The 24,674-nt window shown below is 56.9% G+C and overlaps 1 protein-coding gene across 10 annotated transcripts in view; it reads right to left on the bottom strand.

The window, feature by feature from the left end:
* The window catches only part of COL11A2 (collagen type XI alpha 2 chain), a 29,132-nt gene extending 4,490 nt beyond the window's left edge, over nucleotides 1–24,642 (bottom strand). The window contains exons 1-58 of one of the 10 annotated variants that reach the window (XM_017659151.3): nucleotides 23,386–24,642; nucleotides 20,638–20,787; nucleotides 20,295–20,505; nucleotides 19,682–19,844; nucleotides 18,337–18,528; nucleotides 17,435–17,518; nucleotides 16,745–16,807; nucleotides 15,914–16,093; nucleotides 13,706–13,765; nucleotides 13,556–13,597; nucleotides 13,353–13,415; nucleotides 12,955–13,029; nucleotides 12,409–12,495; nucleotides 12,101–12,157; nucleotides 11,880–11,933; nucleotides 11,737–11,790; nucleotides 11,582–11,635; nucleotides 11,360–11,413; nucleotides 11,115–11,168; nucleotides 10,991–11,035; nucleotides 10,817–10,870; nucleotides 10,354–10,398; nucleotides 10,111–10,164; nucleotides 9,880–9,924; nucleotides 9,710–9,763; nucleotides 9,429–9,473; nucleotides 9,148–9,201; nucleotides 8,978–9,022; nucleotides 8,712–8,765; nucleotides 8,280–8,387; nucleotides 7,242–7,295; nucleotides 6,902–6,955; nucleotides 6,763–6,807; nucleotides 6,624–6,677; nucleotides 6,485–6,529; nucleotides 6,331–6,384; nucleotides 6,183–6,236; nucleotides 5,928–5,981; nucleotides 5,408–5,515; nucleotides 5,202–5,291; nucleotides 4,959–5,012; nucleotides 4,641–4,748; nucleotides 4,398–4,505; nucleotides 4,201–4,254; nucleotides 4,044–4,097; nucleotides 3,736–3,843; nucleotides 3,482–3,535; nucleotides 3,178–3,231; nucleotides 2,902–2,955; nucleotides 2,700–2,753; nucleotides 2,285–2,392; nucleotides 1,834–1,887; nucleotides 1,590–1,643; nucleotides 1,404–1,457; nucleotides 793–846; nucleotides 412–519; nucleotides 246–299; nucleotides 49–102 (exon numbers count right to left, since the gene is read on the bottom strand). In XM_017659151.3, coding sequence (XP_017514640.1) covers nucleotides 49–102; nucleotides 246–299; nucleotides 412–519; nucleotides 793–846; nucleotides 1,404–1,457; nucleotides 1,590–1,643; nucleotides 1,834–1,887; nucleotides 2,285–2,392; nucleotides 2,700–2,753; nucleotides 2,902–2,955; nucleotides 3,178–3,231; nucleotides 3,482–3,535; nucleotides 3,736–3,843; nucleotides 4,044–4,097; nucleotides 4,201–4,254; nucleotides 4,398–4,505; nucleotides 4,641–4,748; nucleotides 4,959–5,012; nucleotides 5,202–5,291; nucleotides 5,408–5,515; nucleotides 5,928–5,981; nucleotides 6,183–6,236; nucleotides 6,331–6,384; nucleotides 6,485–6,529; nucleotides 6,624–6,677; nucleotides 6,763–6,807; nucleotides 6,902–6,955; nucleotides 7,242–7,295; nucleotides 8,280–8,387; nucleotides 8,712–8,765; nucleotides 8,978–9,022; nucleotides 9,148–9,201; nucleotides 9,429–9,473; nucleotides 9,710–9,763; nucleotides 9,880–9,924; nucleotides 10,111–10,164; nucleotides 10,354–10,398; nucleotides 10,817–10,870; nucleotides 10,991–11,035; nucleotides 11,115–11,168; nucleotides 11,360–11,413; nucleotides 11,582–11,635; nucleotides 11,737–11,790; nucleotides 11,880–11,933; nucleotides 12,101–12,157; nucleotides 12,409–12,495; nucleotides 12,955–13,029; nucleotides 13,353–13,415; nucleotides 13,556–13,597; nucleotides 13,706–13,765; nucleotides 15,914–16,093; nucleotides 16,745–16,807; nucleotides 17,435–17,518; nucleotides 18,337–18,528; nucleotides 19,682–19,844; nucleotides 20,295–20,505; nucleotides 20,638–20,787; nucleotides 23,386–23,467 — 4,236 coding nt within the window. In that variant the 5' untranslated portion in view covers nucleotides 23,468–24,642. The remainder of the gene's footprint in view (nucleotides 1–48; nucleotides 103–245; nucleotides 300–411; nucleotides 520–792; nucleotides 847–1,403; nucleotides 1,458–1,589; nucleotides 1,644–1,833; nucleotides 1,888–2,284; nucleotides 2,393–2,699; nucleotides 2,754–2,901; nucleotides 2,956–3,177; nucleotides 3,232–3,481; nucleotides 3,536–3,735; nucleotides 3,844–4,043; nucleotides 4,098–4,200; nucleotides 4,255–4,397; nucleotides 4,506–4,640; nucleotides 4,749–4,958; nucleotides 5,013–5,201; nucleotides 5,292–5,407; nucleotides 5,516–5,927; nucleotides 5,982–6,182; nucleotides 6,237–6,330; nucleotides 6,385–6,484; nucleotides 6,530–6,623; nucleotides 6,678–6,762; nucleotides 6,808–6,901; nucleotides 6,956–7,241; nucleotides 7,296–8,279; nucleotides 8,388–8,711; nucleotides 8,766–8,977; nucleotides 9,023–9,147; nucleotides 9,202–9,428; nucleotides 9,474–9,709; nucleotides 9,764–9,879; nucleotides 9,925–10,110; nucleotides 10,165–10,353; nucleotides 10,399–10,816; nucleotides 10,871–10,990; nucleotides 11,036–11,114; nucleotides 11,169–11,359; nucleotides 11,414–11,581; nucleotides 11,636–11,736; nucleotides 11,791–11,879; nucleotides 11,934–12,100; nucleotides 12,158–12,408; nucleotides 12,496–12,954; nucleotides 13,030–13,352; nucleotides 13,416–13,555; nucleotides 13,598–13,705; nucleotides 13,766–15,913; nucleotides 16,094–16,744; nucleotides 16,808–17,434; nucleotides 17,519–18,336; nucleotides 18,529–19,681; nucleotides 19,845–20,294; nucleotides 20,506–20,637; nucleotides 20,788–23,385) is intronic. The other 9 variants (XM_037005097.2, XM_017659157.3, XM_073224722.1 and 6 more) reach the window with 9 other exon arrangements.
* Between the last annotated feature and the right edge of the window lie 32 nt (nucleotides 24,643–24,674).

Raw genomic sequence — 24,674 nt, 5'->3', positions numbered from 1 at the left:
AGGGGTGAGGGTAAAGGAGACCACTGGCCACATGTCTCTGTCACTCACCTTCTCTCCCTTGGCCCCAGCATCACCTCGGAGGCCGGGAAGCCCCAGGGGTCCCTGTGGGGAGACAGGAAGTCACTTTCTCCATGGAGAGCTGAGACCAAGCTCTACCCCCACCACTTCCTACCTCCTCCAGGGCTTCAGCTAGATGCCCAGTACCCTAGGGCGCCCACTCATGCCACCCATCCATAGTTACTCACCATAGGACCTGGAGGCCCAGCCTGGCCTGGGGCACCAGGACGGCCTTGTTGACCCTATAGGTTCAAGAGGACCACAGAAATCAGGAGGAGTGTCCCCACACTGGTGCCCCACCCAGAGCCCCTTACCCCTCCCATCCCAGCTAAGCGTCTCCACACTGTGACTCACCACTGAGCCTGGGAGCCCCCTCAGACCATCAGGACCAGGTTTTCCTACTGGACCGGCAGGACCCACAGGGCCTGTCTTCCCTGGGGCCCCCACAGCACCAGGATCCCCCTGAAACACACACAAGGATTGTGTCCTAAAGAGTAGAGGAGGGGGGTACAAGTTGGGGCAGGGGGTCCAAGGTGGATGGGATGAGGCAGAGAGGAGAGAGCCAACCTCAGGAGTCCCTGGGAGAGGAACAAGTATAGGGAAGCCCTGTCCCCACAAGGGGGTCGGCATGGAGGAGGAGACCTGGGGTGGGCGTCTGGAGTTATGGATCTGAGGGCCAGGGCAGGTGGGAAGATGGAGGGAATGTCCAGGCACCCAGGGCAGCCTCTCCCTCACCTTGGCTCCCTTCTCGCCTGGGCGCCCCTCAGGACCCGGAGTGCCAGCAGGACCCTGCAGATGGAGGCAGGAAGGATGAGGGAGTGAGTAGCCAGGCTCAGCTCCTTCCCCTTCCAGTATTCCTGGGTGTGAGTGTGTGTGCACACATATGCACATTTGAGCACACACAGGCACAATCACAGAAGCCAACTCACAGATGGCGACAGCCCGGACAGCTGAACCAGTTAAAATGCTGAGCAGCTCCATGCATTTGGTGAAGAGCCACGTGCCCACACCTTACCTAGGGCCCACCTCCTGCCCCAGCAACTAAAGTGTTAATCCCTGGCCCAGCAGGGGCCCTCCAGAAAAGCTAGCCACTGCCTCCAGCATCCATTCTGATCAGTTTGTAAAAACCAACATCCCTGGCAAGAACACACACACCAAAACCAGGAACAAACATCCCACATATACGCAGCACACATATGAACACATGTGCTCACACCATATGCACCCCACACAAGGACAATTGGACACCAGGGGTCTCCCTGTGCATCCCACCTGCCATTGCCCCTTCCTCCTTCCTCCCTGCCCGAGGACTTCCCCTCAAAGTCCCAGGTGTCCACCTCGCTTACCCGCTTTCCAAGTGGTCCAGGGGGTCCATTCTCCCCAGTGGGACCAGGGGATCCCTGTGGAGTGAGGAATAGGGGTGGGTGAGTGTTAGTCTCCAGCCAGCAGGCCCCTGATGGGTGGGGCACAGAAGCCAGGTAACAGGTCTGAGAGCTTGGGCTCAGCGGGGTTGGGCCTCACTGGTCACTCACAGGCTGCCCTGGCTCGCCATCCTCTCCTTGGTCACCCTTGGCACCATCCTGGCCCTGAGGGAATGAAGGAAGGTCAGGGGGCCCCACCTGGCTGGCATCATCCCCAAAACAGCCAGTCCTCCCACTCCTCCGCCTGCTCTGCCCGGCACCCAGCTTCCACACCCACCCAAGCCCATCAGCCACACAGAGGCCCTCAACAGAAGCCCACCCTCTTTACCCCTTCCCCTCTCTGGGCAAGACTCACCCGAGGGCCACCTTCTCCAGGAGGGCCAGGATCACCAGGAAAACCAACGGGACCCTAGTCCAGAAGAACAAAGGTCAGGGTCACAGCCCCCTAAGCCTACCCAGAGCCAACACAGACCCCCATGGGCACATGCCACACACTCCCCCTCTCCAGGCAGTGCCCACCTGCACCACTATAAGAGGGTCTCCTGTACCCCCTCCCCCCACCTCATGCACTTGTGCCTTCTCGTGCCTTCAGGGGGTTAACCAGAGGTCATTCCCTCACTTTCTTTCTCTCTGGATCCTACACCGCATGCATCCCTCCAGGAGACCCCATCCCTAGATTCTTCCTTCCAGGTACCCCCCCACTCTTGGGTTTCCCACACTGCACTGACCCTTACACTGACACACACCCACATTCCCAGATCTTCCATTCACAGGGCCCTCCTCTCAGTCCCTCTCCCCAGACTCACAGGGTTCCCTTTGGGCCCATCATCGCCGGTGGGGCCTTTAGGGCCTGGTGGGCCTGCCTCTCCTGGCTGCCCCGACTCTCCTTTCTCCCCACGCTCCCCACGTGGACCCTGGGGGATGAATGGAGGGTACAGATGGTCCCAAAGGGGTCTTGAAGATCAAGGATGCAGCCCCTGCTTCCAAGACACCTTCAGCCTCCCCTCTACCCGCTGAGTGACGGTGAGATGCACACAGAAAGTCAAGCCCATAGGGAGTCCTCTGGACCCCTTCCCTTCATGATTCCAGGGATCGGGACTCACAGAGAATGACAGGGAGCACAGAGTGAAGGATTTCTGGCTCCAGGAGGTCACAGGAAGAGTGGGGGGCACTGAGGTCATGAAAGGGGCTGTGGAGCAGGGCCTCAGATCCATCACTCACCTTGACACCTGGCTCGCCCTGAACCCCTGGAGAGCCTGACTCTCCTGGCTCACCCTGCAAGGAGATTGGGATTAATAACCTCCTTCCCCTGCAAAAGTCCTGATATTCCCCACACCTTATTTTATTCTGTCTCCTGGCCAAAATGGCAGATGTCTGTCCCCTATTCCCCCAGGACCGGTCCATTCACTCCCTTCCCAGTTACCTTGTCTCCAGGGGGACCAAGGTTCCCAACACCTCCTGGGGGACCTTGTGGACCCTGGAAGAGGGACAGAAGTAGGGACCACTTAAGGGAGGAGATCCCACAGGGGAGGAGCCTGGGTGGGGACCCCAAGGTCACAGAAGTGAGACAGCGGGAGACCTTCCAGGGGCCAGTGGCTTCTCATGGCACCTGAGATGAGGCCAGAGTTTATAGCCTGGAGAAAGGGAGGCAGAAGCTGGCCACATTGACCTGAAGGGACAAGAGGCTGAGACAACTCACATCAGCTCCATTGGGTCCAGCTGGGCCTCGAGGTCCTGGGGGGCCAGGTGGTCCCTGGGGAGAAACAGAAGAACCACAAATGTGGAAGGGAAGTGAGAGAGGGAGAGTGACCGGTCAGGAACGGTGGAGGGCTGGGTGGGACTGCGGTCCTGAGGGGGATGACAGCCAGGCCAGCGGCGGCATGCAGGGTGCAGGAGTGTCAGTAGCTGTGGGGTGCTGGGGTGGGAGCTGGCTGGCCGGGAGTGACTAGGAGGTGGGGCTTGGGCTGGGAGCAGTAACCCACCCCCAGTGGGGTCACACTCACCAGAGGGCCCACGTCTCCTGTTTCTCCCTTCTCGCCAGAGGGGCCTGGCAAGCCCTGTGCGGGAACACACAGCACAGATGCAGGTGGCCAGCTGGCCAAAGCACAGCTCTAGGCAGCTGGGCCCCCAGTTCCCTCCCGCTCAGACCCTGCTCCATCCTCCTCAGCCTGAGGCTGGCCAATGGGGAGGGGGGAGGGGTTCAAGGACATTTGTCACCCCGTTCTGACCCCGCCTCCCAGCTCCTGTCTCCACTCACCTGTAGGCCAATGGGTCCTGGGGGCCCATTGAATCCTCTAGTTCCTTCATCACCTTTGACTCCAAAGTGTCCCTGGGGTCCCCGAGCTCCAGGCTCCCCATCTGCTCCCTGAGTTTGGGGGAGGGCAGCAACAAGGACAGAGGGAAGGTCATGGGTCAGACATTCTCAATCCATGAATCCCACACAGAGCTGGGCACCAGGCCCAGGGCCCACCCCTCAACCTCAACCCCAGGGCAGAAGGGAACTGAGGGCAGGCAGAGGTTGCCTGGCTGCTGACGGTGCAGACAGATGGGACATCAATCACTCACCGCGGCTCCAGGCTGCCCCACAGGACCAATGGGTCCAGGGGGTCCAGGAGGGCCCTGGGGGAAAAAGGAGAATCAGAGACACCCAAGGCAGCGAGAGAGACCAGGCGGGAATGAGGTTAATGGCTGATGTCAGAAGTCAAAGGTCATGGCCACTTACATGTTCACCCTTGTTCCCTTTAGTGCCCTTCTGTCCAGGGTCTCCCACCTCACCCTGGGAGGAGAAGGCAGGTGAGATATTAGAGAAAGGGGCTGGGTAGAGTGGGGAGAGTAGTAAGACAGGGATGGCGGACTGGGCCCAGATCAGCGGTCTCCTCTAGAAAGAAGCTTGGGGCCAAAGTCTGTGGGTTCCCTTACCTTGTCTCCGTCCTCTCCTGCCACGCCTGGGGGTCCAGCAGGACCAGGAAGCCCCACAGGACCCTGCACCCCATCTCGGCCAGTCGGACCAGTGGGGCCTTTCTCACCCTGTGGGGATGAATAAAGGAGTCACAACTTGGAAATGACCCTCACCCCCAAACATCCCCACAGGAAACCCTCCAACCCATCAGCTCACCACTCACAGACCCTTCCCCACTCTCTCCCCAGAGACCCCACACTCACTGGAACACCTTTCTCTCCTACTGCTCCAGGTGGGCCCTGTGGTCCTGGGCGCCCTGGGGGACCAATGGGTCCCCCGGATCCAGCTGCACCTCGCTCCCCAGGGGAGCCCTGAAACAGAAGATAGAGTCAGACCCCCACGGAGGAGATCAGACCAGACCAGAGGACTCCTGACCATGGTTCCCAGAATAGTCCAAAATCGGATGCATTACATCCCCAGGCCCATAGCCTTGCCTAGGTCCAGACCCTACCCTTTATCCTTCCTCACCCAACTCCTTTTCCTGGTTCCTCCTCAGTGCCCTCCAGGGACCCCAGACTCACCGCAGGGCCAGGGGGACCAGCCGGACCTTCATTTCCCTTCAAACCAGGTCCACCCTATGAAGCAGAGATTTGGGGCAATAGACATAAGAGGGAAAGTGGGCCATTTCAAGAATAGGGGCCCAGGAAACATGCAGGAAAGGATGGGGGTCATGAAAAGGAGGCAGGCTTGGAGAAATGGAAGTGGGGGTGACGCTGAGGGGTGCCGGGCTACATGGAGATGGACTCAGTTGAGGTCACACTCACAGCTGTGCCAGGGAGGCCTCTCTCTCCTGGGAAGCCCCTCAGACCAGCAGGACCATCCTTCCCTGGGGCCCCTGGGGGACCAGGGTCACCCTTAAAAGGAAATCCCAAATCAGACAGATCTCTGGCCCCTCCAATCCCCAATTAGCTCTTCCCTTTGGCGCCCCCACCTGGTTCCCCAAATTCCCCCTTCCTGGCCCCTCACTGACCTTTGTCCCTTCTTTTCCAGCTGTCCCAGTCAGTCCCTGCTCTCCAGGGGGACCTGGGGGGCCTGGGTGTCCTCTCTCCCCCATTGGTCCCGTCTCTCCTGCTGCTCCCTGGGAGAGAGGCAGAGAAGCTCCAATCTCAGACCCTTCACCCACTGTCTGCCCAAAGAGGCCACCTGGCCACCCTGGAATACCCCTTTACAACCCCCTTATCCCTGCCCTGAAGCTAATGGGAAATTCCTGGGGGCTATTCGAGGCCCCTGCTCTGGCTTTCATTCCCCAGTGTGGAGGAACCACCTGGTGCCCGTTGGGGAACTGCTTCTCTGAGACAAGAGATGAGAACCAGCCGAGGAAACAGACCCAAGTTTCAGATCCTGGCTCCAAATCCCAGTCCCCACTGTACCCTAGCCCCCAGGCTCCAGGTCAGGCAAAGCAGGGGTGGGAGGATGAGACTGGAAAGAGGGAGAAGAGGGGTAGACTAACTCCGGGATCTGGGGTTCATTCTCCCCAAGGGCAGACATACCTGAGGTCCCACCACGCCTGGAGGGCCCGGAGGTCCAGTCTTCCCTTGGAAACCCTGAGGGAGGCAGAGAGGAGAGAGCAGTCAAAGCACACATTGAGGCTTGGACACTGTGAGACGCACCCCAGGTTCCCAGAGGAAGGGCAGGGCCACCACGCAGGCTTGGCCATGGTGAGCAGCACCAGGATGCTCTCCACTCTGCCAGAACTTCCAGACAGCTCTGGAGTTTGAGAGTTGGAGGGGCCTAGCATCACTTACCACTTCCCCTCTCTGGCCTGGGTGTCCCGGAAGCCCGTCCTTCCCAGGGGGGCCCTGGAAAGAGTTCATCAAGAGATAAACACTAGGCTGGGAAGGCGGATGGAGAAGAATGACTCACGGAACAAAATTAGGTTAGAGGTCAGCTTACCGGAGGTCCTTTGGGGCCAGGAAACCCATTGGGGCCCTGAGGTCCAGGGAGACCCTAGAGAGAGAGCTGGGTTGAGTCAGGAGAATGCGGAGGGCTGCTGGGCCAGGGGCAAGAAGGAGCTGGGGAGTAGCAGGGAGACTCAAGGCACACTCACCCTTTCCCCGGGGGGCCCATGAGGGCCGTCACCACCCGATGTTCCCTGGCAGGAGACACAGAGTTAGCGAAGTGATAAAAGCTGCTTTCTAAGCATCATAGAGGCACATGGTGGATGGATCCTGGCCAAGACCACTAACCTTAGCTCCAGACTTCCCAGTGGCGCCTCTGGGTCCCCGCTGACCCCGTGGACCCTAGAGAGAGGGGAAGGGAATTGTCAGGAGAACCCAAATACACCCTTTTAGATCTTGAGCCACAGTCTCTTCCCCCTGCACTCACCGTGGGCCCCCGCTCTCCCCGAGGCCCTGATTTCCCCGACAGGCCCTGGTGGGAATGAAGCAAAGACAACACGTCATCCATGCAGTGACTCCCAAGGAGCCACCCTTCCATCCACTCCCTCTCCCTTCCCCCAGCTTACCCGGGCTCCCTTCTCTCCACTGGCTCCAGGAAAACCAGGAAATCCCAGGGAACCCTGGTGAGGATGGAGAAGGGGAAAAGTTGGGAAAGCATGGAGGGAGCACCCAGGAAGAGCCAACAAGGGTCAGGGGCCGCGGGAGGCAGCAGTGGGCGACCTGGGCCCTGCTGGTGACCAGGGGGCCTCGGACAAGTCCCGGCTGCTCTCTGGGCCTCTGTTCCCTCATCTGCAGAATGGGGATGGGCTAAATTCTCTCTGACTCCCCACTGCTCCATCAGCCATACTTCCCGGAATCAGGGGTTGCGGAAGGGAAAAGGAGGGGGCACAAGTGGAGTATCATCACCTTGGGACCCTGGCGTCCTGGGTAGCCAGGTAAACCAGGAACACCCAGCTTGCCCTGTGGAGGAACAGGAAGCAGTTAGGAGTGAGGAGACACAGATGCCATCCCATCCACGGAGGCCCCAGCCTCAGAGATGGGAGCCGGTCCCACCCAGCATTGCTCCCCACCACACCTCCAGACCCTGGCCCCTCCTGATCTGCTCCACAGGCTGCCGGGTTTTTGCAGTTTCTCCTTCCCGAGAGACAGTTTCCCCCAACTCCAGGGCTGGCATCTTGCCTTCCCTGTGTCTTACAGTCTGCAGCTCCATCAAGTCTGTCACGTGCTGTGATCCAGTCCCTGCATACCTGTCAACCTCAGCTCTGTCTTCTCCGGCACACACTCCTCCCCCACCAGTCCCCTGGCAGGCCCCCACCCAGCATGCTCAGCAACCCCCACCTCCCTGCACACACACAGCCCCTCCCTCCTGCCAGGGCAGCTGCGGAGTAGAAGCTGGAGCAGGGATTCTGCAGCCAGACTGGCTGGAATCCAACCCTAGCCATGGCCTTCACCAGCTGTGTGATCAACAAGCACCTTACCCTCCCCGCTCCTCTGGGAAACCTCTGCATGGCAGGACTGGGCCAGCGTCTACCCCACAGGACTGATACAAGTGAGCAGTGCTGGTGCGCAGTAGGCACCCTGGGAGCTCACCTCTGCTTTGACTATCTCCCTTCCCAGAACTCCTACTGCTCTGAGGCAGAAGACATGCTCACCCAGCCTTGCACCTGCACTTACCCTACATCAGCTCCTGTGCCTTGTCACCACCTCTATGTCCCTTAAGCTCTCCTGAGAGGGGCTCTCCTTGACTTCTCATACACTCCCACTACCCCCATCAGTGCTCGGGAGATGTCGTACAGAGAGAGGAGCATATCGATGCATGGGCATCCGAATGGCTCATCGACTCCAGTTGTTGGCAGCCCGGCCCCTTCCTGATCCCAGGGCCCAGGCCCTCATCCCGTCTACATCCCTAAAACATGCAGGCACAGATCTGTCATCCCCCATCACCTTCTCGCCCATGAGCCCAGGGGGCCCAGGGTCTCCAGTGGGTCCAGTACGTCCCTTCGGCCCCTCGGAACCATCCTCTCCCCTGGAACCAGGGACTCCAACCTCACCCTGGTTGAGAGGGTTGGAGAAGTGAGTGTTGGGGGCTAGGCGCCAAGAGTAGAGGCAGGCCCCAGGGAGTCTGAGTGGGGTTGACGGGAGTCCCAGAGCCATTGCAGGACAGGGAGCCCTGCAGGGGCAGGGGGAGAGTGAAGACTGGAGGGCCAGGGGAACACAGATGGTGGGGAGCCGTCCTACTGGGATCAGGCTATAAAGGGAGCAGAGCACTGGAGATGGGGAGCTCAGGGCATCAAGGGGACAGGCTGGTGATGGGGCTCCAGCGCAGAGGAGCATGAGGACCTGAGCTGTGGGCCCGGGGTGGGGGTTCCTACTCACCCTGTCACCTTTCACACCCATGTCACCTTTGAACCCAGGAAAGCCATCCTCGCCCTGAGAAAGACAGAGGCGGAGGGAATCACAGATGATGAAGGGCTGGGGGCCCAGTGGGGGATTTCAGAGCACGTGGGGGGAAGGGTGGGTTCCAGGAGCTGGCAGGAAGCCTGGGGCAGGCTGGAGGGAAGGAAGTGAGTGAAAGAGATGGGCAGAAAGGTTGCCTGGGGGGCAAGATGGGGACGCTGGGAAGCTGAAGGCACATTGCTTACCTTTTCACCTTTGTGACCCTTCAGACCCCGAATTCCATCCACACCCTAGAATTAGAGGGGGAGAGTGACACAGACATGGATGGAGGTTGGGTTGGAAGGATGGAGCTCCTAAGGCTCCAGCTAGCTCCCCCAGTCGCAGTCCCTTATCCCCCAGCCTGGCTGTCCATTACCTTGACACCTCGAGGTCCTGGGTATCCTAGAGGACCCTGAGGTCCAGATGGACCCTGCAGGAAGAGAGAGAGGTATCCATAAAGGGGTCTCAGAGTGTCACTGTGGGGGTCTTGGGGGTGGGAGCAATAGAAATGAGAACACTGGAGTCTGGAGAGGTCTCCAGGGCCTGGGACAGAGAATACTGTCAGAGGCACATGAATGATGAGACAAGGAAATCCCAAGGGCTTGCGAGCCCCAGGGTACCCCCTCAGTGGGCAAAGGCAGGTGTGGGAGATCTCACCTGGTTTCCTTTGGTTCCAGGGGGGCCTTCCTTCCCGGGGTGACCCTGGGGGTGGAGGACGCAGAATGTGACTTGCCCTATCACCTTCCCTCTGCCCTCCCTGCACTCCTTTAACCCAAATTCCCCTTCTGACTTAATGAAGCTGCCTGATGGTGGGCAGGCACCACCAGTGACCTCCCAGTGCAAGGGACACACGGGATAGTCCCTGAAGGCACTTGGAGGTCATTCCCTGGGGTAGAGGGTCAAGTGGAATTTGGATTAAGAGGTGGGGGCCCGCTCACCGGAGGTCCATCTGAGCCAGGCATGCCAGGGAGTCCTGGTTTCCCTCGAGGACCCTGCAGGAAAACGAGGCGGCTCAGGGTCACCAGAGGGGTCAGGTCTGAACATGGCTGAAGTCCCAGCCCTACACGCTCCCTCAGCACACCTGTCCCCAGAAGTCTTAGTCACTTACCTTCTCTCCATGAGGGCCAATGGCACCCTGGGGCCCAGGGAGACCCTACACACAGGGAGAGAGAAGTCACGGGGGTGGGCCACTCTCTCTTCCAGCCAGCATCCCCCATGTAAAGCAGGAGCAGAGAAGGCTTGAGACCCTTAGTTTCCTGTCCCCGTGAAGGCTGTCACTCACTGTGGAAGCCCAGGGGAAGTCACTAAAGTTGGGGAGGAAGTAGACAGGGCCACTCACCTGGGTTCCAGGAGTACCCTGTTGTCCAGGAGGCCCTGGCTCTCCCTGAGGTCCCTAGAAATGAGTAACCAGGCAGGGGTCAGAAGGAGATGGTGACCAAATGACCTCAGGACAGAGAGCTGAGTCCCAGCAGAGACAAGAACCAGGAGCAGGCAGTAGCACAAAATAGCAGTGAGGGCAAAAATGACCCTGATAGGGACCACAGGCTAAGGGCCCGGCGGGGTCTCCATGCCCACCACTCACCAAGCCTCCTTTGGGACCGTGGGGACCGTCCATGCCTCGGACTCCCTGCAACATGAGAGCATTGTGAGCAGGCTGGAAGGTGGGGTCAGAGCCCTGGATGGACCTGTGGTTTCTGAGAGGCCCAGCCATTCCAGCAGGTGGGGTGGGGCAGATGAGCATGTGGGGCAGATCTCCATTCAACCCAAACCTAAGCAAACACAGCCAGCCCAGATCCACAGGGTGTGAGTCTGTAGATCTGTGGGTCTGTGGGTATTTGTTTTGTTTTTCTGGAGAATTTTTTAAAGCTATGCTCAGAGCCTTTGGTGAGCTGCTCCACATAGCCCTGCAAGGGCACCTGGGGGTGAAGGCTGAGACAGGGCTGGGCAGGGCCAGGGAGGGGGCAACAGGAGAGGGGCAGAAGAGGCAGTTAGGAAGGGGGGAGAGTTGGAAAGACCAGGGATTGAGGTCAGGGTCAGTCACATACCGGGGGTCCAGGAATACCAGGTGGGCCTTTGGGGCCAAGGAGACCTCGAGGTCCCTGCAGTCAGGTGAGGGGAAGATATGGCATGCGTGGTAAGAGAAAATGTGTCGCCTTCATGCCCATGTCCCTCCTCTGGCACCCCCAGCCCTACCCATAACCCAAGCCCTGGACACTCACCAACTCTCCAGGCAGTCCCCGAGGCCCAATCTCCCCATCGTCTCCCTAGAAAAGGGGGGCCTGGTGAAGTGGCCTCACCTCCCAGCCCTCTCCCACACTGAGCTGCTGACCTGGCCACACTTACCCGCTCTCCATCCTCACCAGGGGGTCCAGGAAGGCCCTGGGCACCAGTATCACCCTGGGAAATAGAGGACAGGTAAGAATCCCCAACGTAGGCAGATGCTGATCCTCTTCAATTAACCAACTAATCCCATCCATTGAGCTCCTGCTGGGACCCTCTGCCTCCTTCCTTGCCCTAAGATCCTACCTCTCTGCCCTCTGCAGAAGATGTACCCCCTCATCACAACACCCTACCCCCAATATACTCACCCTGTGTCCCTTCTCCCCAGGTAGCCCTGGGAGTCCATCAAAACCTCGGTCACCCTGGGGGAAGAAGGGCAGCCCAAGTGAGGTCCCCATCCCCCCCCTATTGTGTCTTGAGTGGGGAGGTGCCACTTGGCGGGGAACCTGGGGAACTCAGTCACCCCCAGAGAATGAATGAGCTTAGACGGGGGGAGGCTGCAGTGTCAGAGAGGGGCCCAAGCCCCTTACCTTCACTCCAGACTCTCCAGGCATCCCTCGGGCTCCATCAGCACCTGCTCGGCCCTGGAGGTGCAAGCGAGGTGTCCACGAACAAGCAGGGGCACGGTCCACCACACTCTGTCCCCCACCTCCCACCACACCCATCTCATCCCCAGGTCACTCACCCTTCGACCAGCCTTGCCAGGAGGACCTGTGAGGCCCTGAGGTCCTCTGGGGCCCTGGTGAGGGAGAGTCAGGGACGGGATTAATGGACATAGACAGGGAGGGAGGCGCGGGGTGGAGGGATCAGATATGTGCGGAGCACCACCTGAGGTCCTAGGTCTCCAGATTCTCCTTTCAGGCCAGGGCTCCCGGGCTGTCCCTGTGAGAGGGGAGGGAGGGTGGCTATGGTGAAGGAGAACCAACGGTAACCCCAAAGCCCCCTCCAAAAGAAGCAAAGTAACATCCAACTTGGTCCCTTTCCAGAACTATCTGTACCCCCCAACACACAACTAAAATACCCCCTACCCCAACACCCTACTCACTCACCAAGGGTCCAGGGCGGCCTGTGTATCCCATAGGGCCAGGAGGTCCCCGGAGTGCCAGCTAGGGGAGCAGGGGACACAGCAGAGCTGAGGAAGAGGCAGCTGGGGAACCAGGCCCCAGCACATCCTCCAACTCAGCCCATCCACTCCTGGTTGCCACACCAGTGCCCTATATTCTCCCAACCTCCCTTTCAGCCCCAAACCAACTCACACTGGTTTCCCAGCCCTATTCATTCCAACCTACCCTTCCTAGCGTCTTCCCTGTCCCACCAAAGCCCTCCCTCCACCAAGATCTCCTCCAGCCCTACTCACCCGTGCCTGCTGTAGAACTGCCTGGGCCTGAGCCTCCTGGGCTGCCACCACAGGGCCCTTGTCACCCCCACCACTGCCAAACCTGAACTGAAGGGCAAGGAGAGAACATCTGGTCTCTCTTCTACGAAATGTACGTGGCACTCCCACCAGAGGCTCCCTCAGCGCTGCTGCCCCATCTCCCAGTTCTGAGCACCTCCCGCCCATGTCCTCCAGGGCTTCCTATGGGAGGTTCTCCAATGATCCCTCGTAGGTCTTCAGAAATGCTGCTCCCTAGCCTCTTCCTCCTGAAATACTCTTGGTTCTAAACCCTCTGAAATATAGGATTTTCTACCCAGGTTTAGACAATCCAAGTTTGGTTCTAAAAGATCCATGTTTGGTTCTAGGTCAGCTAATGAGGCCCTAGTCTCTCCATCCCAAAGAGCAATCTCTCTGGGTTGATGGCCTTTAGAGATTCCTTAGCTTCCTTGACCATCTGGTTCTTGGAGACACAACACAATCCTCCTGCCCTCCCCATCAGCCTGTTCCAAAGCCCAGAAGACAACTCACTGGGAGCATGAGAGATGTACCAGGAGGCCCAGGGGCACCATCCGATCCAGGGAGCCCTGCCCGGCCAGGGGGGCCCTGGTGTGGGGAGAGAATGAGAAGTTTAGGTGACAGGGGAATGTTAGGGTCCTGGCATCGATTTTAAAACCTCTTCAACAGAATAAATGTAGACTTCCCTAGATCATTCCTGAACCCCTCCACCCCATGGAGAAAAAGGAGAATGAGACACAGACAACTCACTTCCCCAACCAGAGCCCACCCTCCTCTCTGGGTGTTGGGGAGCATACCAGCCCCCTCATTCATTAGTCAGCCAGCTAATGAGGAACTCCTGACCGTGGTGCCCCCACTGGGTGCCAGTGGCTCCCCTGCAGTCCCCCACCCACAATAGGACACTCCCTTACCCTCTCGCCAGGATCTCCAACTGGGCCTGGGTTGCCCTGGATGCCAGGGGCACCAGTCAACCCCTGAGGAACACAAGAGGGAGGGGTCAGGCGTGGGTGTCAAGTAGACAAAGGGTGTGTGGGTGAGGAGTGAGCCCTACAGGGGCACACATGAGTGTGTGGGAAAGGTCTCTGCGAAGAGAATGGGTCACAGTTAGGCTTACCGCAGGGCCTTCTGGGCCAGGAGGCCCCTCCACTAGCATACCCTGTGGGACCGAAGGTTAGAAGCCTTAAAAGTCAGAGGCTACAGGGCTAGCACCCCACCTCCTTCCCTTCCTCCCACCGCCTTCAGCTCAGTAACCAGAGTGACTTACAGGTTCCAGCATAGCAGGCTCCCCCTTCTCTCCCTTAAGCCCCCGGGGTCCATGGGCAGCCTGAGGGAAACACACATGTAACCCCCAGTGGGGACTGTGAACAGCTAGGACACCAGGAATGCCCCCATCCCAACTCTCACCTTAGTTCTCAGGTTTTCTGGAGACCTACAGACCCTACTTCCACAGCCCCCAGCCCTCTCCCAAGACTCCCTCTTCACAGACCTCCCAGGCCAGCCAAGGAGACCTTGGGGCTCCCCATACCCCCAATTCCCATCCCCAACTCAGCAAATACAACCTCCTCATCTCTCCAAGAACCTCTTTCAGGAATGTACCCACACACTTCCTGGGCTTCCAACCTCCTCAGCCTTCTCAAACTCTCTTCTGGAGGACCCTGCCCTATCCCCCAAACTCCTTCTGGTCCCCCAGAAATTCTTATAAAACCACCAACTTCCCCACCTGTACCCCAAGTCACCAAATAAGAATCTCTCTAAGATTGTGAATGCATTTTTATTTGGGTTTTGGGGGAGGACATGGATCCATATAAGATTATGATGTAATCCTTGGAATATTTCCCCAGAAAGGAAAAAAGATATGCCCTTATACACAGAATTTTTCTCAGAATTTCAAGGGGTTCACAAGTTAACAGCTCCCTAGTAGTTAAACATCCATACATGAAATAGCTTTGGAGTGTAGTCCCCACTGAAATCCCAAATTCAGATCTCATAGCTGGTTTTTGGAAAAATACAGTTCTTGGGTTGCTATTCAAGTCCCAGAGCAGACCCCACAAGTTTCCCCAGCTCCTCTCCCAGCAAGGATGCTATATACTCTTCCTCTGGCCCTCATTTATACTCCAAGCCCATCAGTTCCCTTTTTTCTATACTTCCACTCAGATGCCCACCCCTAACTCTAGGGGCCAGAACCAAGATAAGGACAGGGAGAGTGGAGGACATTTACCACCACCATCCCCAACTCTCCCAGCAAAAATCTTCAGAATGTCCCCCTCCACCTCCACCCAGACCAAACAGTTGTGAAAAATTTCCAAACTTTCCCATATCCCAGATCAATGCCAAGTTTCCTGAAAGCAGCATATGGGAAAGGAAGCAGAGGGTCAAGGAGGGCAATATTAGAAAAGGGAGGTGTGGGACAAAGCAGTAGGTTTGGGTAGAGGAGGCAACTCGAACTTTAAGGCAGGCAAAAAGATGAAATGGAGTTGACAGGAAATATCCCCACTGACAGGGAGTGGGTGAAGACATGGGAAACAAGAGAGACAGAACAAAGGGACAAACACTTCGAAGCAAGAATGATGGCAGGGCCAAGAAAAATTAAACATCGACAAGATGGTTAGAAAGTGAACCAGACAAACAGGAAGTGGTTGGACAGACAGGAAGCAGCCAAGAAAAGAGGATCCAGGAAGTGGACCTTCACAAACATGGCTACCATGAAGGGAGACAAGAAATTCACAAAACAGACAGAAAGTGACTTCTGGAAAGGGGATTATGACAATGAAAGGCAGTTCTTCCAAAAAACACAAACATTAAGGCTACTATACATGGGAAGTGGCCATGATAAATATCTAGGTCCACAGTGGAAACCATGATTTGAATGACCCAAGACACATAGGAAGTGGCTTATTATCAAAGGAAATTGTCACAAGACAGCATGAAAAACTACAGCCAAAACATAAATAATAAGTTCATGTTAGTCCTATCTCTGACAGTCATCAAGAAGGATCCCATGTCTGGAGAAGACAAGAAGGGGTAGATAGGAAGAGGTCTGTAGGTACAAAAATGCAAAATAGCAAGTTAGATCATTTGGCAGCAACACAGATAAGAAATTGTTTTGACCAAGAAGAAATGATGGAGACAGACTTAAAATGACCACAAGGTAAGGATTTATTGACCAAAAGTTTTATGAAATCTAGCTTGATTGACACAGAAAGTGGCCAAGACAGGAAGGGGCCATAGGATAGGAAAAATCCCAATTGCCTTGGGCAGAAAGAACCATAAGGAGTCACAGGGTAAGATATTTGGCAAGAGAAGGCAAGAAGTAATCTTTCTAAGCAACGTACATATCTTATGTGAAAAGAAAATAGCAAACCACTGATAAGAAGTAGCTCACAGCCAACAGACAATAATCAAAAACAACAGGAAGCAATTCTTATACCTCCGACTGGAGGTGGAGAAAGGAAGAGGAGCTCCTTTCACTTACTGCTCCTGAGTGGGCTGTCTCCGCAGAGAGGGGAGGGCCAAGTTCCGTCTCCTCACGGTAATCGTCCCCATAGCCATAGGTGTAATCGTAGGGCCCTGCTGGAGTGTCTGTGCCACCCTCCCCATATTCCTCTGTCAGGAACCTGTCAGCTGTGGAGGGGACCTGGAGATCTGTCTGCTCCTTCCCAGGGAGTGGGGGGCAGATAGGGGCATTAGGGCTGAGAGGTTTTCCCTGGACCCCAGGGTGTGACTTCTAACAAAGGATTCTGAGGGTAACTAGGACTGGAATTCTCTTAAGAAGAGCAAGGGGAGCTGTTGTTTAGAAAGGGCTGGCCATCAAAGGCCCCAAATGAGGAGGGATGTACACCAATGGGCCTGGTGGGAGAAATGGCGGATAACAGGAAGGGTGGCCAGAGGGCTGGACACAGAGTGACAGTCCATGGACACAGTGATAGACAAAGGAGTCCAGGGAATGACCAAAGAAATGGATGGAAAGACTGGAAGAAGAGAAAAAGTGACAGCATTGGACAGAAAGTGATTCCTGGGAACAGAAATATGACCTAGAAAGTAAAACCATTTAACACCAGCAGGGAGAAGAGGTTATTCCAGAATCAAATCATAACAGAAAAAGACATGGACACAGAAGAAAATGGCTGTTCTTAGAGAGACAAGCAGACCAAGAGGTCTGGAATGACCAGGAGGCCTTAAATGTCTATGATAAAGAGCCCTCTGGTCGGAGGAGAGGCTGACTCATCAAGATGACAAGGGCAGGGGGAATGGGTCCCAGAGGCCTGCTGCCCCCTGCTGGGGTGAGGGTGGGGGGTGGAGTTACCTCCTCAGGGGGTGGCAAGGGGCTTGACTCCAGGGTTCCTTCCTCTTCAGTTGGGGTGGGGCCCTAACCCCAAGGTGAAGAGAGAGAAGAGAAGCATGGGCGGGAAGCAAGGAGAGAGGTTAGTGGGAGGGGCAGCGAAGCGGCACAGTGTCCCGCTGAGGGTGGGGGGGCTGTGGATCTCAGATCTCGTGGCCCCTCTGGAGCGGGGACAGTGTGGGGAGAGTGAGTCTCCAATGTCATAGAGGTTTGGGGGCAGAGATCTGGATGCCCAGGCTCTACCTGCCAGTGACCGCTTCCTCTGGCCCTGGGGGGGCCCCGGGCAGTGGGGAGAGCTGCCCGCTGAGCTGGGCGTTGGGAGGGGAGAGGCTGGCGCCGTGCTGGGCTGGAACCTCCAATACGAAAGTGCCTCCAGCCTGGTGAGGGGGACGCCTGCCGGGCAGCTGACCACTTGGGAGGTTGGGTAGGCTTTTGGGGAGGGGTCCAACACCCCCTGGGGGATGGGGAAACCCTGTGGTTGGGGCTCAGAGGCCGCTGTAGCAGAGAGACATGGGAGGAGCTGTGAGGAAACTCCCATAATCCAAATATGTGGTGTCTCTCCCCACATGCTGGGAGGGGAGGAAAGTGTCATAGATGTTTGCAAAGGCGGGGGGGGGGGGGGGGGGGAGAAGTGAAGGGGCCCCTCAAGTTTACCTGATAATCAGGGATCGTCCCTGCAGTCATCACCTCGTAATAGGGGGTCTCGTAGTCATAGTAGAAAGACTCAGGGGGCTGGGGCTGGGAGGGCAGGCAGTGGGTACAGGTAGGGAGGGCATGGGGAGATGGGGGGGGAAGGAGGAGATGGCGTGGGAGGCAGGGAACAGGCGGGCATGGAATTGGGAAATAGAGAGTTGGGGATGAAAGGGGAGGTTGGAGGACAGGAGAGGGAGGGGGAGAGGTAGGAAAGGAGGGATGGGTCCCGCATGTGGGACAGAAGCAGACATGATTAAGAGATTGACCCTCTAACCTTCAGACCCCTGACCCCAGATCATATCTGTCACCCTGACCATCCAGACCCCACCCTTCCCTTCCCCCCACCATAGCCCCTCAGCCTGCACCCACCACTCCTCTGGGATCCCCTCTGCCTCCTACCCCTTCCTCCATTTCTCCCCCTAGGTCTTACCATTTCAACTGCTTTCTCCCTGTTGCTGCCTCTCTCTCCCCTGCTCTGTTCTCCCATCTCCCATCCCCAGGTCTCACCCCGTCCAACTCTCTCCCAATCTCTTAATTCAAAGAAGGGATAGGAAACCCAGGGACACAGTTCCAGGACTGGAAAAGAAGACACAAGAAGGGGACACAGCTCCCAGCCACAGATTCTTCTTAACGATCTTTTTATTTTTAAATGAAAATAAAAAGGGTGCTGAATGAGGACTGGGAAGGGGGTAGGGGGTGATGGGAATAGGGAGGTATGGTTGGGGAGGGGCACTAGGGAGAGGAGAACAGGAGCCCGGTAGCAGATGGGGAGCTCTAGAACACTGGGGGATCCCCCTGGGGATATGTCTGGGTCCTGTTTCCCTGGGGTGTGCTGTGGTTTGAGGCTCACCCAGCTCCCTCACCTGTCGCTGCGGTTCCTGGTTTTGTGGCCTATGAAGTCTTGATGGCTGCTGCTTTGGAGATCTCTGGGCTCTGTGAGACTGTTGCTTCTGAGGTCTCTCCTTCCAACCCCCCTTACACTCCAGCTCCTTCTTTTCACAGGATTCATAGGCAGCTTGCACCCCCGGAACGATGGCAAGCTCCTGGACATCACCCTGACAAGACATGAGGAGGCGATACCAATGGGGGGATGCAGAGAGGGCTTCAGAGAGAGGCACAGGGTATAGTCTGGAGCACAGAGCAGCAGGCCAATCCTAGGTAAAACTACATAATGGGAAAAGGTCATTATCAGCTCTCCCATGTACACAGCCCTTTTCAGTTTCCAAAGGACTTTCTCATTCATAATCCCACTGGACCTTCATAACTGAGCATGTCAGTAGGACAAGGATCTTTATGCCTATTTTTCAGATACATTCCATTCAGAAAAGTTCAAAGAGGCAATGACTGGCCCAAGGTCACTCACAATAGTAGACTCAAGAATTCAAGCCTCTTAACTCTTAAGTTTAATACTTTTTGCCTTCTCCCTGCCCCTCGTGGTAATGCACGAGCCTTTCCACAGGGCCTTCGGAGGACAGTGGCCCAGCCCGAGTTGCTTTGACCTTCCAATGGCAGTGATGAGAATTCTCAGGACCTCTAGAAATGGGACAGAGGGAAGCCACTTCTGAATGCCACTGGCATTTATCTGTGCTCGCTCATGATGCTTAGTATACCCTGCCCTGCATTGCAGTTTGGGGATACTGTCTCATCTTCAAAGTGGAACTGAGAACTCCTGGGGATGGTAGAGACCTTATATTGGTCTTCTGTGCTCACCTTGGCTTTGGGCCAGGAGGTATTCAGGAAATGTTGACTGGCTGGGTGGCTGGGTGGCTGGGTGAGTGGGGGTTCAAATGCATGATTGAAGAAGGGTTGATGGATGGTGAATGAATAAATGCATGCATGGGAGGATTGGTGGGAGTTCAGAATAGATGGAAATGGATCAGTAGGGAGCTAGATGGATGGAAGTGAATCTGTAGGTGAATGAATGGCTGGATGGAGAGGGGGTGGGTAAGATGGGCAGATAAATAGGTGGATGGATACATGTATGCATCCTCATACACATGAGTAGATGAGGTGGGTGGACATATGGGACTGATGAAGACAGCCAGCCCTGCCATATAAATGGGCACCTAGTTCTCCTACAGAGAAAATTAGCCCTGAGGATAGGAAATGGAAATGAGAGGAAAAATGAAGATGGAGTAGTAGGCCAGAAGGGGGTGGACACAAGATATGGGACCAGAAATCAGTCTGTCTTCTGACTGCTGTGATTACCTCAAAGACTTCTTCATCCAGGATACGGGCACCAAATATTATCACTCCATGGGTGTCCAACATTGGACGAGCGCTTCGGGGGAAGGGCCGGGTGACTCGCTTCTTGCAGTCAGCTATGAGGGTGACAGACTGGCCCTTCACAGCCACGGCTACACGATGCCACCTGGTTACGGGGAGAGTGGTTCAAGTGACTGAAGGGGGAAAAGTCAACAGGACTGGGAAGCAGCTAATGGAAGGGTTGAAGCCAATGATAACAGGTCATCACAGCAGCTACCTACATAATACATATACAATACAGTACAGGCACCGTGCAGTAATCTTCTCATCTGATTCTCATGATTCTTTGGTTCCTATTTTACAGACATAGACATTGAGGCTCAAAAAAGCTAAGTGACTTGCCCAAGGCACAGGCTAGTGCTACATGCAAGCATTTAAACTCTAAAGCACAAACTCTAAGCTGAAGTGACTGAAGTTTGTGCAGTAGGTTGGTGAGGTGTAGTCAAAAGGGTTAGCAGGGTTTCCAAGTTTAGGTAGTAGGGTTTCTAAGGGCAGTGGCCAGAGGGGATCTCCTGAAAGTGCAGGCCAGGCAGACCAGAGGAGCAAGCTGACTTACATGCCATCTGCTAAGCTGAGGCCTCGGAAGACTGGCTGAACCGGGGGTCGAGGCCTGCCGGTCTGGTCCTCATACAGGAAGCGGACAGGCCGGCCAAGCTCCAGGCCCAGCTGTCGGACGCCCTGAGCACTGTAGAGAGTCAGAAGGGAAGCCTGGAGGCCAGGGCGGGTCCGGACCACAGTCAGCAGAGAGAAATCTTTGGGAAAACCTCCTGGTACCCAAGAGAAACACAGGTGAAGTGAGAGGCGAAGAGAACCATAAGCCCCTTCCCTTCTGCTGTCTGATCCCAGACCCCACCCCTTGACCTCCCCCAGCTCTCCCTACTCCCCCATGTCATCCATACCTGGGAAAAGCTGGCGGGTAGGTGCGCTAAGTTGGGCAGGTCGGGACACTCGGTAGGCCACATCAGCTGGACAGATGCCTCTTGCCCTCTGGACACCATCAGGGAGGGAGGGGAACCTCAGGGCCTGGAGCACATCCACAGGGGCTGTACCTGGGAGGGTCCATTGGGATCATGGGGAGGGACAAACCCTCAGAAGGGCCAGACAGGGAACCCTTGGGGTGTAGAACACTGGAAGGCAAAGGTCACCTCTCCCTGCCTGCTCCTGCATGGGCCCTGAATGGATGGGAAGCCCAGTCACCCAGAAAAAGGCACTGCTGGACCAGTGCTCAGTTGCAGGCCCACCCCTGCCCCTCTCCCTTCAGCGCCTGCCTCTGTCTTCCTCACTCTCTCCCTCCTTCTGTCTTCCACCCTGTGAATCTCACTCTGCTCTCTCTTAATCTCTCTCTCACCTCTCTATCCATCTTCCCTTCTCTCACTTTGTCTCTCTTACTCTCTGTCTCCATATATGTTGCTCTTTCTATCTCCCTGCCTCCTCTGTCTTCCTCCATTTCCCTCACACTGTCCATCTTTTTCTTTCCTTTTCTCCCTCTCTCATTCCCTTTCTGTATCTCTTGGTCTCTGGGTCTCTGGCCTCTGTCCCATGTCTCCAGCACAAACAACATCTGGGCAATAGATCATCCTGGGCATGGGGGTTGCAGGGTGGTGACCAGGGAGGGAGCACAGAGGCATGTCTGGAGAAGGGGCTTCAAGCTGCTGCAGTTGCCATGTTTGGGGAGAGGGGGACAACTCTGACCATGCTGAGGGATGCTATGCAAGAACTACCCCAGGAGCCTGTGCCCCCCGCTTGGGAGATAGCCTGGGGGCTGGGCAGGTGGGAGCCTGAAGCTGCCACGAGCTGCCGGAGCAGGTCCAGGGCCCCAAGCCACACATCTGTGAATCTCATCAGAATCCTTGCCCAAAAGCCGGGCAAGCTCCCCACACCTGGAACTCCAGCCCTGCCCCACCATCCCCTCCACCCGGGATCCAAAGATTCAAGACCCAGGCCACCAGTCCTATCCATCTAGAACTCAGCTTCCTTGGGCTCAAACTTCCAGAAAAACAAAGGTCACCTCTCCCTCACTTCTCTCTGGTACACACACTTCTCACACCATCAGCTCCACATTGGAAAAATCCCAAAGAAAGTACCAGCAGAACTTTCATAAACGCATGGGGCAGGGCAGGGACCAGAGCGATCAGGAGAGCAGAGTTGGGTGGGGTGGGTGAGGTGGGGCGGGTTAGGCAGAGAAAAGGCCCTTTGAGTCCAGGAGCAGGGAAACCAGGGCCGTGGCCCCCCCGCCCTAGCCTGGCCCCCACGTGTGGCAGCTCCGCAAACACCATCACACAAGGGCTGCTTTGAGAGACCAAGGGTGAGTGAGACAGAGACACAGAGACTCACAGAGACCCCAGGCCAAGGAGACCTCAGAGGCCCCCACCCTGCACCAAACCCCAGGAGAGCATAGTTCTAACTTATAGACCACCTACCCACAGATCTGCCCACCTATCTACCCACCTCAGACCCCATATGCAGCCACTGCCTCCAGCCTCAATCTGCCCCCGAGGCTCCACGCTGGTAGCCCCACCCCCCTCCACTGCTCTACCTCTGGCCCCCAAAGTGCCCCTACTCTTAGGAATTCCACACTAACCCATTTCCCCATAGAGTTCCACCTCTTCCCACTCAGCCACCACATAAAAAACAGTCATCTCAGCCATCTGCCTGCCTGTAGGGTTCCTTTTACCCCTAAGGAAGACTCCTGGAGTCTGCAGACATCACACACTTCAGTTTCCTGTCTCTGAGCCTCATGCTCCTCACATGTTGAAAGTTCTTCCTCTGTAATCTAATCTAAATCCTTTATGCTGCTTTTCAGACCATTAAAGAAGAAATGAATAGTCAAATTATATGCAAATCTGGCACCAGTGTTCCCAGGAGTGAGGCTTGCTTCAGCCTGCCTAGGACCCAGGTGCTCCGAGCCCCCTTCTCTGCGATATCAAATCCCCTTTCTTTAGAGCCAGGACTTCTGGATCCTGGGAAAAAGAAGGAAAAGATTGGGGCTATGGACACCAGGGTCCCAGGGGAGCCCGGCTGGCCAGAGGGGGAGGGGTGGGGCAGGAATGCAAAGAGCTGGCTCTCTCCTCAGACACCTGATCCCAGCCTGTCCAGCAGCCGTCCTGTTGGCAGCCAGCCGCAGTGCTCCCCAGAGCCAGCTGCGTGGCAGCATCGAGGGCACAGGGAGGGGGAAGGGGATCCTGTCGGGGAAGCCAGTGGGACTAAAAGTCTGGCATCCCTTCTTTATTTACTAGTCTATGCTTTCACCCCAAAGATACAGATAGAAAGCCCAGAAGACATACACACACCCTTCCCCATCAACAACAGGCATCCACCTCCCCACCCCAGCACCCGCTGAACCACCCTGGCCCTGGCCATCTTCTGCTCTGCCCGGGGACCCAGCATCCAGCCCCACTCACGACTCACTAAGGTAAGCCTCCACCTTCCAGCTTTACTTGCCCTCTCTCAATCACTACAAGGAAGAGAAGAGCTCCCTAGCCTGGCTTTAAGGGACCACGTGTCTGCCCTTCAGCCTGCACCCTTAACCCCGCAAAATCCCCTTCTCGGACTCAGAAGCTCCGCCCCAGGTATCAGCTGTGCCCCGCCTGGGGATACTCAGAACTCCAGCTTGACTCCCACAACCCAGCCTTCAGGGCTTCTCTTACCTGCCCAGACCCACACCGCGCTCAGCTCCAGCACCAGCGATACCAGCAGGACGAGGCGACGGCAGCGGCTGCACCGCTCCATGGCTGGCTACTGGAACCGGATCCCAAGGACCCAGATGTGGCCGGAGGCGCTGGACGCCCCGAGGCTGACAGGAGAGAGCGAGCCGGCTTGAGTCTCAAACGTCGCGGTGCGGGGGAGGTCAGAGGCTGTCGGCGGGCGACAGCTCTCGGCGGCCTGGCTCCATGCAGCGAGGCGCCGTCGGGACTCCGGCGCTGTTCCCTCTTCGGTGGCTGCCGCTCCTGAGTGTCCCCGGCCACCCCGGCGGCCCAGAGCCCCCACCGCGCCTCCGCCCCCGGCTCAGCCCCTGGCTGCAGCCGCCCGCCCACAGCCACCGAAGGGAAACCCCACCCTCGAGCTCCACCTGGGGTGGGGGTGGGGCGGAATGGGAACTCTCCTTCGCTGACCCTCGCACTGCTCTCTTCTGCTCCTTGCAGGGACTTACTGCCCTGTACCCTAAGATCCTCTTTTCAGGAATCGCAGTATCTCTTTCGCAGCGCTTTTCTTTTCTAGTACCCAGACGACCAGTCACAGGCCCCCAGTCTGTCCCCTTTGGGAACCCAGAGCTCCCTTTCAGCAGAGTCCTGGGCGGGATTTAGGGCATAATGGGAGGAGAGAGGCGGGTCTGGGGGTCGCCATCAAAGTCTCTATAATTACTTGCCCTCAGCCCGCCCGGTGTAATTACAGAGCAGGGCAGGGGCAGGGGTATTTATAGACAAGGATATAGATAGCAACTGGAGACCTGCAGCTCCGCCGTCGCGGGGGGTGGGCGCAGGTAGTCAGAGGGTTGGCAGCAGGAACCGGCGTGGGGGTGGAGAAAGGCCAGAGGCCGGACGAACCGACAAACACTGGATAATCAGGTCTAAGGATATGACAATGAAGGGACGAGGTAAGGGAGGCCGGGCGCCCAGACGGAAAGGGATCCCGTGGAGACAAGAGGGCGAGGTGGAAGAGTCCGGGGAAACTGGGTCACTCAGGGATGAGAGGCGTCCCCCAGGCGGGCAAAGCCCGAGGCCGCCGCGCTCAGCGTCCAGTGCGCCCCCACGAACGGGCACGGCGCCGGGTCTGCCCGGAGCCCGCGGCGCGGCCAGGCCGGCCGGGAGCGAGCAGAGGCGCCGCCGCCCGCTGGCGCTAGGAGAGCGCAAGTGAACAAGGAACCTTTGAGAATCAGCCGCCCCCCCTTCCTCCGGCCGGCCTGCCCTAAGCCTGGAACACCCTCTCCCCCCCTCCC

Source organism: Manis javanica, chromosome 16 (assembly GCF_040802235.1).
Source record: "Manis javanica isolate MJ-LG chromosome 16, MJ_LKY, whole genome shotgun sequence".
Lineage (NCBI taxonomy): Eukaryota > Metazoa > Chordata > Mammalia > Pholidota > Manidae > Manis > Manis javanica.
This window is presented reverse-complemented; position numbering and strand designations above follow the sequence as displayed.